Here is a 14660-nt window from a genome sequence, read left to right as displayed (position 1 = left end):
CGGCAAGATAGGATGGAGCTAGACCGTGTAGTATTTTATACGTAAGTAGTAAAACCTTAAAGTCACATCTTAAGTGCACAGGAAGCCAGCGCAGGTGAGCCAGAATAGGTATATATGTATGTATATATGTATATAAAGGTATATACAGTATAGATATATATGTATCGTATATATGTATATAAAGGTATATACAGTATAGGTATATATGTATGTATATATGTATATAAAGGTATATACAGTATAGGTATATATGTATGTATATATGTATATAAAGGTATATACAGTATAGATATATATGTATGTATATATGTATATAAAGGTATATACAGTATAGGATATATATGTATGTATATATGTATATAAAGGTATATACAGTACAGGCGTAATGTGATCAAACTTTCTTGTTCTTGTCAAAAGTCTAGCAGCCACATTTTGTACCAACTGTAATCTTTTAATGCTAGACATGGGAGACCCGAAAATAATCCGTTACAATAATCGAGACGAGACGTAACAAACGCATGGATAATGATCTCAGCGTCTTTAGTGGACAGAATGGAGCGAATTTTAGCGATATCACGGAGATGAAAGAAGGCCGTTTTAGTAACGCTTTTAATGTGTGACTCAAAGGAGAGAGTTGGGTCAAAGATAACACCCAGATTCTTTACTGTGTCGCCTTGTTTAATTGTTTGGTTGTCAAAATGTTAGAGTTGTATCATTAAATAGAGGTCGGTGTCTAGCAGGACCGATAATCAGCATTTCCGTATTTTTGGCGTTGAGTTGCAAAAAGTTAGCGGACATCATTGTTTAATTTCATTAAGATACTACCTTGTTTTTGTTTATCTCTGTTTCTTTTTCTTTTTTTGGGGGGTTGGGTGGCAAACAAAAATACTTTTGACATTTAGGACAGACAACGGTTATGTGATCTATGCGAATATGATTTAGTAGATGGAAATGTCTGATGCTGGATGTCAATAAAAATAAGAAAAAAGAAATGAGACGGTCATGACCATGACATAATAAAACGTCCTGCATTGTGGGCGTTGCACACGTTGATGGGGGTCGTATTTCGTTTAATGAAATGTAATTGAAGTGGCTTCAAACATTTGTAAGTCGCACGATTGTTTACTTTTGGTCCATGATCATGGTTAAAGAGGAACTGCACTTAAAAAACACAAAAAAAATAAAATTAATTTAAAAACTTATGAAAGAGAAAAACATGTTTTTTTCTTTTTTTATGCATTCTAGTTAGTAAATAAATGTTAGCAAAAGTCAGCTAACAATTGAGCCAATGGGATTTACTCTTATTTTGTCTATAAAGCACTCTGAAAAGAACCATCCAACTGTGTTTTATATACATATTCTAATTATATACAGTACATGATAAAAGTTTGGGCGGCATAGCTCGGTTGGTAGAGCGGCTGTGCCAGCAACTTGAGGGTTGCAGGTTCGATTCCCGCTTCCGCCATCCTAGTTACTGCCGTTGTGTCCTTGGGCAAGACACTTTACCCACCTGCTCCCAGTGCCACCCACACTGGTTTAAATGTAACTTTGATATTGGGTTTCACTATGTAAAGCGCTTTGAGTCACTAGAGAAAAGCGCTATATAAATATAATTCACTTCACAGTTCACACACACACACGCACACACACACACACACACACACACAAACACATAGCTCGGTTGGTAGAGTGGCCATGCCAGCAACTTGAGGGTTGCAGGTTCGATTCCCGCTTCCGCCATCCTAGTCACTGCCGTTGTGTCCTTGGGCAAGACACTTTACCCACCTGCTCCCAGTGCCACCCACACTGCTTTAAATGTAACTTAGATATTGGGTTTCACTATGTAAAGCGCTTTGAGTCACTAGAGAAAAGCGCTATATAAATATAATTCACTTCACTTCACATTCTCATTCAATGCGTTTTCTTGATTTTCATGACTTTTTACTAGGGATGCACCGAAATGAAAATTTGTGGCCGAAGCCAAAGCCGGATAAAATGTAAACGCTTGGCCAAAGGCAAATTTTCACAATTTTTTTTATATTGCATAAATACCCTAGAAATATATTTAGACATGTTTTTCAAATGAAGTATTTTTTTTATTGAATATTGACATTTTTTTTAATATTCCAGTAGCCTTTGCTTTTCAAAAAAAGCACAACGTTTTTCATTTATATTAGGCCTTCAAACAAAACATGCATTCCAAAAAAAAATAAAAGTGCATTAAAGTGGATAAACCCACAACAAATGAATGATTGTCCTTTTGGCAAAAGTCTGCTTAGCCACAGTAGATATGCTAATAATGTAAACAGAAGGCTCAAGTAAATCTCAATTAAGTGTGTGCTTGTAACCTCATACACTTATACAGGTAGCCTACACAACAGGCTAATAATGTAAACAGAGGCCCCACTAAATCTCAATAAGTGTGTGCTTGTAACCTCATACACTTATACAGGTACACAACATATCCCAACGTCACCGCGTCAAAAAATTGCGTCACACGCCACTATTCGGCCTTGTTTTTAACTCATTCCACCGAAGGCCGAATGTGGCTTTTTTTGCCATATTCGGCCGAATATATTCGGTTACCGATTAATCGGTGCATCCCTACTTTTTACATTGTTGATTGTCACTGAAGGCATCAAAACGATGTATGAACACGTGTGGAGTTATGTACTTGACCAAAAAAAAAAGGGGAAATAACTGCAAACATGTTTTATGTTGTAGTTTCTTCAAAATAGTATAAGTCGCGCCGGAGTATAAGTCGCACATGCCGAAAATGCATAATAAAGAAGGAAAAAAGGATCACACTCCTCAGCCTTCCCGGTAAGGTTTATTCAGGTGTACTGGAGAGGAGGCTACGCCGGATAGTCCAACCTCGGATTCAGGAGGAACAGTGTGGTTTTCGTCCTGGTCGTGGAACTGTGGACCAGCTCTATACTCTGGGCAGGGTTCTTGAGGGTGCATGGGAGTTTGCCCAACCAGTCTACATGTGCTTTGTGGACTTGGAGAAGGCATTGGACCGTGTCCCTCGGGAAGTCCTGTGGGGAGTGCTCTGAGAGTATGGGGTATCGGACTGTCTTATTGTGGCGGTCCACTTCCTGTATGATCAGTGTCAGACCTTGGTCCGCATTGCCGGCAGTAAGTCGAACACATTTCCAGTGAGGGTTGGACTCCGCCAAGGCTGTCCTTTGTCACCGATTCTGTTCATAACTTTTATGGACAGAATTTCTAGGTGCAGTCAAGGCGTTGAGGGGTTCCGGTTTGGTGACCGCAGGATTAGGTCTCTGCTTTTTGCAGATGATGTGGTCCTGATGGCTTCATCTGACCGGGATCTTCAGCTCTCACTGGACCGGTTCGCAGCCGAGTGTGAAGCGACCGGTATGAGAATCAGCACCTCCAAGTCCGAGTCCATGGTTCTCGCCCGGAAAAGCGGTGGAATGCCATCTCCGGGTTGGGGAGGAGACCCTGCCCCAAGTGGAGGAGTTCAAGTACCTAGGAGTCTTGTTCACCAGTGAGGGAAGAGTGGATCGTGAGATCGACAGGCGGATCGGTGCGGCGTCTTCAGTAATGCGGACGTTGTATCGATCCGTTTGTGGTGAAGAAGGAGCTGAGCCGGAAGGCAAAGCTCTCAATTTACCGGTTCGATCTACGTTCCCGTCCTCACTATGGTCATGAGCTTTGGGGTCATGACCGAAAGGATAAGATCACGGGTACAAGCGGCCCAAATGAGTTTCCTCCTCTCCCTTAGAGATAGGGTGAGAAGCTCTGCCATCCGGGAGGAACTAAAAGTAAAGCCGCTGCTCCTTCACATCGAGAGGAGCCAGATGAGGTGGTTCGGGCATCTGGTCAGGATGCCACCCGAACGCCTCCCTAGGGAGGTGTTTAGGGCACGTCCAACCGGTAGGAGGCCACGGGGAAGACCCAGGACACGTTGGGAAGACTATGTCTCCCGGCTGGCCTGGGAACGGCTCGGGATCCCCCGGGAAGAGCTAGACGAAGTGGCTGGGGAGAGGGAAGTCTGGGTTTCCCTGCTTAGGCTGTTGCCCCCGCGACCCGACCTTGGATAAGCGGAAGATGATGGATGGATGGATGGATAGATGTCCAGAATACTGTGTAATTGCGCGATGAAAAGAGACGACTTTTAGCCGCCAGCGGTGCTGGACTACTATGTCCCCTCCAACTCGAGACATCACGTACACGTCATCATTACGCGATGTTTTCAACAAGAAACTCCGTGGGAAATTTAAAATTGCAATTTAGTAAACTAAAGCGGCCGTATTGGCATGTGTTGCAATGTTAATATTTCATCATTGATATATATAAAATCAGACTGCGTGGTCGCTAGTAGTGGCTTTCAGTGGGCTTTTAATGAGTTAATAATTTCTCAAATAATACTCTCCTGAGTATAAGTCGCACCCCCGGCCAGACTATGAAAAAAAACTGCGACTTCTAGTCCGAAAAAGTACGGCACTGCTTTGCACACTCTTGGCCTTCTCTTGATGAGCTTCAAGCACACCTGTGAAGTGAAAACCATTTCAGGTGACAACTTCTTGCAGCTCATCAAGTGAATGCCAAGAGGGTGCGAAAAAATAATCAGAGTGAAATGTGGCTATTTTGAAGAAACTACTACAACATAAAATGTTTTCGGTTACGTGAGAAGTGAAGTGAATTATATTTAAATTGCGCTTTTCTCTAGTGACTCAAAGCGCTTTACATAGTGAAACCCAATATCTAAGTTACATTTAAAGCAGTGTGGGTGGCACTGGGAGCAGGTGGGTAAAGTGTCTTGCCCAAGGACACAACAGCAGTGACTAGGATGGCGGAAGCGGGAATCAAACCTGCAACCCTTTAAGTTAGGGTTAGGGCTAACCCTAACTTTAAGAGAAAAGTGCTATATAAATATAATTCACATCACTTCACTTATTTTATCTTGTATTTACTTTCCATGATTGTAGCTGAGATAGGCGCCAGAGCCCCCCCCCCCCCGCAACCCCAAAAGGGAATAAGCGGTAGAAAATGGATGGATGGATGGCCCTCTTATTTACATTATTTCACATTTAATTTAACTTCTATATTCCATCATTTACCTTTTATTTAATGTCCGTATTTGTTATTTTACCTTTGTATTTGCCTTCCTTTAACTTGTATTTATGTTATCTTTTTTTTTACCTTCTATATTCCTTCTTTTACATTTTGTTTACCTCTTATTTACCTTTACTTTCTTTTACCTTCTTATTTACCTTGTTTTACCTTTTTTAATTACTTATTTATGGGCGGCATAGCTCGGTTGGTAGAGCGGCCGTGCCGGCGACTTCAGGGTTGCAGGTTTGATTCCCGCTTCCACCATCCTAGTCACTGCCGTTGTGTCCTTGGGCAAGACACTTTACCCACCTGCTCCCAGTGCCACCCACACTGGTTTAAATGTAACTTAGATATTGGGTTAACTATGTAAAGCGCTTTGAGTCACTTGAGAAAAGCGCTATATAAATATAATTCATTTCATTTCATTTCATTTGACCTTCTATTACCTTCCATATTCATACTTTTACGTTTTGTATACATTATTGTTTGATTTTCCTTAATTTTACCTTTTATTTAACGACTATAAATCTTCTTTTACCTTTTGATTACTTCTATTGCCTTCTATATTCCTTCTTTTACATTTTTCTTGACCTCCTAATTATATTTCTATTCTCTTTCTTTTACCTTCTATTTATCTTTACTTTATATTTATCTTGTTCTACCTTCTTTTATGTGGTCTGGAATTTTCCAATTTGTATTAGTTACACATTAAGCGATTATCCAACGCAAGGGATTATAAATCAAAGCGTATTGCTGATCAAATAATCGAGTTAAGGGATAAATTTTTGCAGCATTAGTTAGAACAATCTCATTCTGTTATTGACAGCATTTTTCATGATCAAATGCTGGTCAAGGTGGCCTTCACTCGTTATGTCATCAAGTCGGTTCGTTAAAACAAGATCCGTCCTTCTTCAACTCTCCTCTCGCTGCCTTGGAGACTCGTAAGGCGAGCCATTTGTCAATAATTGATAATTGGCCCTCACTGGAAATGTGTTCGACTTACTGCCAGCAATGCGGACCAAGGTCTGACACTGATCATACAGGGAGTGGACCGCCACAATAAGACAGTCCGATACCCCATACTCTCTGAGCACTCCCCACAGGACTTCCCGAGGGACACGGTCCAATGCCTTCTCCAAGTCCACAAAGCACATGTAGACTGGTTGGGCAAACTCCCATGCACCCTCAAGAACCCTGCCCAGAGTATAGAGCTGGTCCACAGTTCCACGACCAGGACGAAAACCACACTGTTCCTCCTGAATCCGAGGTCGGACTATCCGGCGTAGCCTCCTCTCCAGTACACCTGAATAAACCTTACCGGGAAGGCTGAGGAGTGTGATCCCACCATAGTTGGAACACACCCTCCGGTCCCCCTTCTTAAAGAGAGGAACCTCCACCCCGGTCTGCCAATCCAGAGGTACCTCAGGATTAGGTCTCTGCTTTTTTGCAGATGATGTGGTCCTGATGGCTTCATCTGCCCGGGATCGCAGCCGAGTGTGAAGCCACCGGAATGAGAATCAGCACCTCCAAGTCCGAGTACATGGTTCTCGCCCGGAAAAGGGTGGAGTGCCATCTCCGGGTTGGGGAGGAGACCCTGCCCCAAGTGGAGGAGTTGAAGTACCTAGGAGTCTTGTTCACGAGTGAGGGAAGAGTGGATCGTGAGATCGACAGGCGGATCGGTGCGGCGTCTTCAGTAATGCGGACGTTGTACCGATCCGTTGTGGTGAAGAAGGAGCTGAGCCGGAAGGCAAAGCTCTCAATTTACCGGTTGATCTACGTTCCCATCCTCACCTATGGTCATGAGCTATGGGTCATGACCGAAAGGACAAGATCACGGGTACAAGCGGCCCAAATGAGTCTCTCCCTTAGAGATAGGGTGAGAAGCTCTGCCATCCGGGAGGAACTCAAAGTAAAGCCGCTGCTCCTCCACATGGAGAGGAGCCAGATGAGGTGGTTCGGGCATCTGGTCAGGATGCCACCCGAACGCCTCACTAGGGAGGTGTTTAGGGCACGTCCAACCGGTAGGAGGCCAGGACACGTTGGGAAGACTATGTCTCCCGGCTGGCCTGGGAACGCCTCGGGATCCCCCGGGAAGAGCTAGACGAAGTTGTTTGGGAGAGGGAAGTCTGGGTTTCCCTGCTTAGGCTGCTGCCCCCGCGACCTGACCTCGGATAAGCGGAAGAAGATGGATGGATGGGGCAATTTGTCAACGCGGCCATCATCAGCCTGGGCGGAGGACGATGACGCGTGAAGTCTCTTCATCTTAATCTCACTTCCTGTTACGTTTGGTTTTTCCATCTATTGAATTTGATTCAATAATCCCAGTTCATAATTAGCTGCTGTTTCACTGGAGTGTGTTTGTTTGTGTGTGTGTGTGTGTGTGTGTGTGTGTGTGTGTGTGTGTGTGTGTGTTTAGCAATGCCAAGAGCCGACCCAAGCAGTGAGGCAGTTGCGTATTGATTTTGGCCACACATTGCTTCTCCTGAAAAATCCCTTGATTGCTTTTGTACCCGCCTGTGCGACTCCCCGCTCCGTCTCGCTTCCTCTGATGAAGGTCCAAATGAATTGGAGCACGTACCGACTGCAGACACTAATGCCTACCCTGCTCTCGTCCTCTCCCATCCCTGATGTTGCCATTACCTGCTGTCTTCTAAACATCTCTTTCTTCGTCTTACTCGCCGCTAGGCTTGTGGTTAGATTCTTTCCCCTTTCCGTTCGACTGGAGTCTTTCTAACCTCTCGCTTCTTTGTGAAGAAGACGGTGGATTTTTTTTAGCCTATTGGCTATTTTTTTTTTGGGCCTACAGGCTAATTAAATCATTCAGTTTGGTTCCCTCAAGACGTGTTGTTCATTTTCAGTCCTCTCTCTTTACTGAACCCCAGGGTACGTCTTTAAATCTCCAATAAGGTCGCAAACGAGGCTTCACTGATGTAATTATTTGTCTCTTTCCAGTATGTTCAATCAAATATTGTTTAAAGTTTGGCAGAAAAGCATATTATTTCCCGGCTTTCACGGGCCATATAAAAATGATGTGGCAGGCCAGCTCTGAAGTTTAACACCTGGAATGCAGATCGTTTATTTGTTGTAGGTATTAGCATGCTAAAGTTAAAATTTAAAATTTGCTTTTAAAAAACATTAAGGCAAAGTTATTGTGTAGAAAAATGGGGAAACAACTACAAATGTGTGCATCATTCAATCAATCAATCAATGTTTATTTATATAGCCCCAAATCACAAATGTCTCAAAGGACTGCACAAATCATTACGACTACAACATCCTCGGAAGAACCCACAAAAGGGCAAGGAAAACTCACACCCAGTGGGCAGGGAGAATTCACATCCAGTGGGACGCCAGTGACAATGCTGACTATGAGAAACCTTGGAGAGGACCTCAGATGTGGGCAACCCCCCCCCCCCTCTAAGGGACCGAAAGCAATGGATGTCGAGCGGGTCTAACATGATACTAACAGTGTTACAAAAATGATCAATTACAATAGTACATAATGTTGGATGTAGAGAACATACATTTATTTATTGAATCACATATGGTGTGTTTGCAAACGGCTACAATGATGTACAAAGCAAACTATAACCTGCTAGTCAGGAATGTACAACAATTCTTCTCAACTAAAGAGGAGGAACATAAAAGTATAAAAAACTAACTTAAAACGTTTAGCACAGGGGTGCCCACACTTTTTCTGCGGGCGAGCTACTTTTCAATTGACCAACTGGAGGGGATCTACCTCATTTATATCATTTATATTTATTTATTTATGAAAGAGACATTTTTGTAAACAAGTTAAATGTGTTTAATGATAATACAAGCATGTGTAACACATATAGATGTCTTTCTTTCACCAAGACAAGAATATAAGTTGGTGTATTACCTGATTCTGATGACTTGCATTGATTGGAATCAGACAGTAATGATGATAACGCCCACATTTTCAAATGGAGGAGAAAAAAAGTTGTCCTTTCTGTACAATACCACATGAAAGTGGTTGGTTTTTGGCATCTAGTTCATCCAGCTTCCATACACTTTACAAGAAAAACATTGGCGGCAAATTCCGAAGCTTGCTTGATTGACATTCACGGCACCCGAGGGTCTTGTGAGATGACGCTGGCTGCTGCCAGTTCATTATTAGGAAAAAATGACAGAGAGGAAGGCGAGAAACACTTTTTATTTCAACAGACTTTCGCGCCGTCAAAACTCTAAAGGCCGACTGCACATTTCCTATCTTCACAATAAAAGCCCTGCTTCATGCTGCCTGCGCTAACAAAATAAGAGTCTGGGAAAGCTGGCGTGCACAAGTGATGTGCACGCCAGCTTTCTGAGGGATCGCTTGTGCACGCCAGTTTTCCCAGACTCTGTATTTAGTTAGCGCAGGCAGCATGAAGCAGGGCTTTTATTGTGAAGATAGGAAATGTGCAGTCGGCCTTTAGAGTTTTGACGGAAGGTACGGCGCGAGAGTCTGTTGAAATAAAAAGTGTATCTCGCCTTCCTCTCGGTCATATTTTCATAATAATGATCTTGCAGCAGCCAGCGTCATCTCACAAGACCCTCCGGTACCGTGAATGTCATTTAAGTGACGTCTTGGTGAAGATTGATGATCACTCATTTTTAGGTCTATTTTTTTTAAAAGCCTGGCTGGAGATGGACTGACACACCCCCCCGCGGTCGACTGGTAGCTCGCCATCGACGTAATGGGCACCCCTGGTTTGGCATATCTGTATGTGGAATTAAGTTATGAACCGTGGCGTTGTTGGGAGAGAGGCCGTGCCAGCAACCTCTGGGTTCCTGGTACAATCCCCACCTTCTACCAACCTCGTCACGTCCGTTGTGTCCTGAGCAAGACACTTCACCCTTGCTCCTGATGTGTGGTGGTTAGGGCCTTGCATGGCAGCTCCCTCCATCAGTGTGTGAATGTGGAAATAGTGTCAAAACGCTTTGATTACCTTGAAGGCGGTTTAGCTCGGTTGTTAGAGTGGCCGTGCCAGCAACTTGAGGGTTGCAGGTTCGATTCCCGCTTCCGCCATCCTAGTCACTGCCGTTGTGTCCTTGGGCAAGGCACTTTACCCACCTGCTCCCAGTGCCACCCACACTGCTTTGAATGTAACTTAGATATTGGGTTTCACTATGTAAAAGCGCTATATAAATATAATTCACTTCACTAGAAAAGCGCTATACAAGTATAAACCATTTACCCAGAAGCCATCAGGACCACATCATGGTCCGATTCGGTGGCCGTATGATTAGGTCACTGCTTTTTGCAGTTCAATCAATGTTTACTTATATAGCCCTAAATCACTAGTGTCTCAAAGGGCTGCACAAACCACCACGACATCCTCGGTAGGCCCACATAAGGGCAAGGAAAACTCACACCCAGTGGGACATTGGTGACAATGATGACTATGAGAACCTTGGAGAGGACGAAAGCAATGGATGTCGAGCGGGTCTAACATGATACTGTGAAAGTTCAATCCATAAAAAAAACTCAAAATTGCGCACTAGCGCAATTTTTGAATAAAACACAGAAAAAACGGCTTCTAGGAAGAAAACACAGACAAAACTGCTTGTAACTTCCGGTAGGAATGCCGGAAAGACATGAAACAAAAACTTCTATGTAGGTCTCACTTAGACCTACATTTTAAAATTGACATCCTTCAGCAAAAATCAACAGGAAGTTAAAAATCACCCCTTCAAAATAAAAGTTTTGCAGACACCCGTCACCTTTTTTCAAACATTATCTCCTCTGATCTCGTTTGTCGTTTCGGCTTCAAACTCGCACAGAAGAGAGATTGAACCCTTCTGATTAAAAGTGTAGAACATAGTTTTGATTAAATAAATAAATGATAAATGGGTTGTACTTGTATAGCGCTTTTCTACCTTCAAGGTACTCAAAGCGCTTTGACACTACTTCCACATTTACCCATTCACACACACATTCACACACTGATGGAGGGAGCTGCCATGCAAGGCGCCAACCAGCACCCATCAGGAGCAAGGGTGAAGTGTCTTGCTCAGGACACAACGGACGTGACAAGGTTGGTTCTAGGTGGGATTTGAACCAGTGACCCTCGGGTTGCGCACGGCCACTCTCCCCCTGCGCCACGCCGTCCCTAGTGCTCTGGTTTTGATTTTACGCGCCTTCAAAGAACCCCTTTGCAAAATTACCTAAAAAATGTCATTTTTGCCTCTTTGAGCTGTAATTTGACCCCTTTTAAAATGCTTCAAAGTGCAAGTTAAAGCTGTACTATACAAAGCGAAAGCCATTTATCAACAACATCCAGAAACGCCGATCAGTAATTTGACCCCCTTACCATGCTTTAAAACTCACCAAATTTTACACACATACCAGGACAGGCGAAAATTGCCATCTGATAAAAAAACAAACCCTAAAAATCTAAATTGCGCTCTAGCGCCCCCTAGGAAAAAACCCAGACAAAACTGCATGTAACTTCTGTTAGAAATGTCGTAGAGACATGAAATACAAACCTCTATGTTGGTCTGACTTAGACCACGGTTTGGCAGCAGCCAAAGACGGACCCGACCAACGCTGCTTGTTTATTTAGATACTATGGTATGTTATTTATTTATTCACTGTTACAAAGAACAAGGAAATGGGATAAAATTGGTATGGTATGAAAAGGAGTTGCATTAAATAAGCTCAGCTACTTCCTACTCATTTTTGGTTGGCTGTTATGAATTAACTGGAAATATGCGATGCATTACATCGTATCGTATCTATGTGCCAAATAAATTCAAACTAAACTGAAAATTAACTTACACCTTTCTATAGATTTGTGTCCGCAGCAGAACCCATGTCTATTTGCGTGTAGTTTTGACCTTTTGCCCTCACCCACCCAGGGGAGCTGGAAGAAGAGATGGAGAACCCAGAGATGGCCGACCTTCCCGAGAAGCAGAAGCATCAGCTCAGGCACAGGGAGCTCTTTTTGTCCCGCCAGTTGGAGTCTCTACCCGCTACGCACATCAGGTACGCTGGCGTGGAGCGCAACCAAGTCCTCCACCTTTTCATGCAACACCAGCCGTATGCACGAGCGTAAACCACGGTGAACTCAAAACGAAGCGTTCATCTGCAGTCAACGCTGAGCTTTAAATGTCACAAGAAGGCAGTTTTTTTTCCCCTCCCATCTTCGCTCATTTGCAAGCATCCAGCAAAGCCACCCCATCATTAGCAGATTATTACCTGACATTTACAACCACTCTCACAAAGCAGCAACTCATATCCCGGAGAGAAATCACTCTTGAGTAGACATTTTTTTACTGCTCCGTTCCTGCGGTCGCGTTGCGAAGTGAAGTCAGGTATTGTCGGAACGGCCACGTTTTATTTCCCCCTTGTTTTTGTGTGTTTTATTGTTGTTAGCTTGTTTTGCTAGCATGACTTCTGCCGTCCAACTTCCTCCTTTCATTGTTTGTGTTTTGTTCAGGTGACAATCAATCAATCAATCAATGTTTATTTATATAGCCCCAAATCACAAATGTCTCAAAGGACTGCACAAATCATTACGACTACAACATCCTCGGAAGAACCCACAAAAGGGCAAGGAAAACTCACACCCAGTGGGCAGGGAGAATTCACATTCAGTGGGACGCCAGTGACAATGCTGACTATGAGAAACCTTGGAGAGGACCTCAGATGTGGGCAACCCCCCCCCTCTAGGGGACCGAAAGCAATGGATGTCGAGCGGGTCTAACATGATACTGTGAAAGTTCAATCCATAGTGGCTCCAAGACAGCAGCGAGAGTCCCGTCCACAGGAAACCATCTCAAGCGGATCAGCAGCGTAGAGATGTCCTCAACCGATACAGGCGAGCGGTCCATCCTGGGTCCCGACGAGCGGTCCATCCTGGGTCTCGACTCTGGACAGTCAGTACTTCATCCATGGTCATCGGACCGGACCCCCTCCACAAGGGAGGGGGGGACATAGGAGAAAGAAAAGAAGCGGCAGATCAACTGGTCTAAAAAGGAGGTCTATTTAAAGGCTAGAGTATACAGATGAGTTTTAAGATGAGACTTAAATGCTTCTACTGAGGTAGCATCTCGAACTGTTACCGGGAGGGCATTCCAGAGTACTGGAGCCCGAATGGAAAACGCTCTATAGCCCGCAGACTTTTTTTGGGCTCTAGGAATCACTAATAAGCCGGAGTCTTTTGAACGCAGATTTCTTGCCGGGACATATGGTACAATACAATCGGCAAGATAGGCTGGAGCTAGACCGTGTAGTATTTTATACGTAAGTAGTAAAACCTTAAAGTCACATCTTAAGTGCACAGGAAGCCAGTGCAGGTGAGCCAGTATAGGTATATATGTATGTATATATGTATATAAAGGTATATACAGTATAGGTATATATGTATGTATATATGTATATAAAGGTATATACAGTATAGGTATATATGTATGTATATATGTATATAAAGGTATATACACTATAGGTATATATGTATGTATATATGTATATAAAGGTATATACAGTACAGGCGTAATATGATCAAACTTTCTTGTTCTTGTCAAAAGTCTAGCAGCCGCATTTTGTGCCAACTGTAATCTTTTAATGCTAGACATGGGGAGACCCGAAAATAATACGTTACAGTAATCGAGACGAGACGTAACAAACGCATGGATAATGATCTCGGCGTCTTTAGTGGACAAAATGGAGCGAATTTTAGCGATATTACGGAGATGAAAGAAGGCCGTTTTAGTAACGCTTTTAATGTGTGACTCAAAGGAGAGAGTTGGGTCGAAGATAATACCCAGATTTTTTACAGAGTCACCTTGTTTTATTATTTGGTTGTCTACAAAAGCAGCCGGGCGGAACAACAACTAAGTCGAATAAGCCGTTAAAAAAAAAGGCGTTTGCATGTTTGCATCCGCGTTGGCAAGGAAACATCGGCGAAAGCCCTGAGCTGTTAACTCTCTTACTTCCGGTTGCGTCATCTGTGAACATTTTAGAGGCCTAAATAAGATGTTCTTATTTAAACGGGGATAGCAGGTCCGTTCTTTGTGTCATACTTGATCATTTGGCGATATTTCCATATTTTTGCTGAAAGGATTTAGTAGAGAACATCCACGATAAAGTTTGCAACTTTTGGTCGCTAATAAAAAAGCCTTGCCTGTACCGGAAGTAGCAGACCGTGTGCGCGTGACGTCACGGGTTGTGGAGCTCCTCACATCTGAACATTGTTTATAATCATGGCCCCCAGCAGCTAGAGCGATTCAGACCGAGAAAGCGACGATTTCCCCATTAATTTGAGCGAGGATGAAAGATTCGTGGATGAGGAAAGTGAGAGTGAAGGACTAGAAAAAAAAAACTAGACTAGAGGGCAGTGGGAGCGATTCAGATGTTATTAGACACATTTACTAGGATACTTCTGGAAATTCCCTTATCTGCTTATTGTGTTACTAGTTTTTTAGTGAGATTATATGGTCGTACCTGTACAACCTGAAGTTCGCAACTTTTGGTCGCTAATAAAAAAAGCCTTGCCTGTACCGGAAGTAGCAGACGATGTGCGCTTGACGTCACGGGTTGTGGAGCTCCTCACATCTGAACATTGTTT

The 14660-nt window shown here is 43.4% G+C and overlaps 1 protein-coding gene across 1 annotated transcript in view; it reads left to right on the top strand.

The window, feature by feature from the left end:
• mta1 (metastasis associated 1) overlaps positions 1 to 14660 on the top strand; it is a 176087-nt gene that overhangs the window by 73456 nt on the left and 87971 nt on the right. The window contains 1 exon segment of the mRNA XM_061896254.1: positions 11950 to 12076. Coding sequence (XP_061752238.1) covers positions 11950 to 12076 — 127 coding nt within the window.

Source organism: Nerophis ophidion, linkage group LG03 (assembly GCF_033978795.1).
Source record: "Nerophis ophidion isolate RoL-2023_Sa linkage group LG03, RoL_Noph_v1.0, whole genome shotgun sequence".
Lineage (NCBI taxonomy): Eukaryota > Metazoa > Chordata > Actinopteri > Syngnathiformes > Syngnathidae > Nerophis > Nerophis ophidion.
This window is presented reverse-complemented; position numbering and strand designations above follow the sequence as displayed.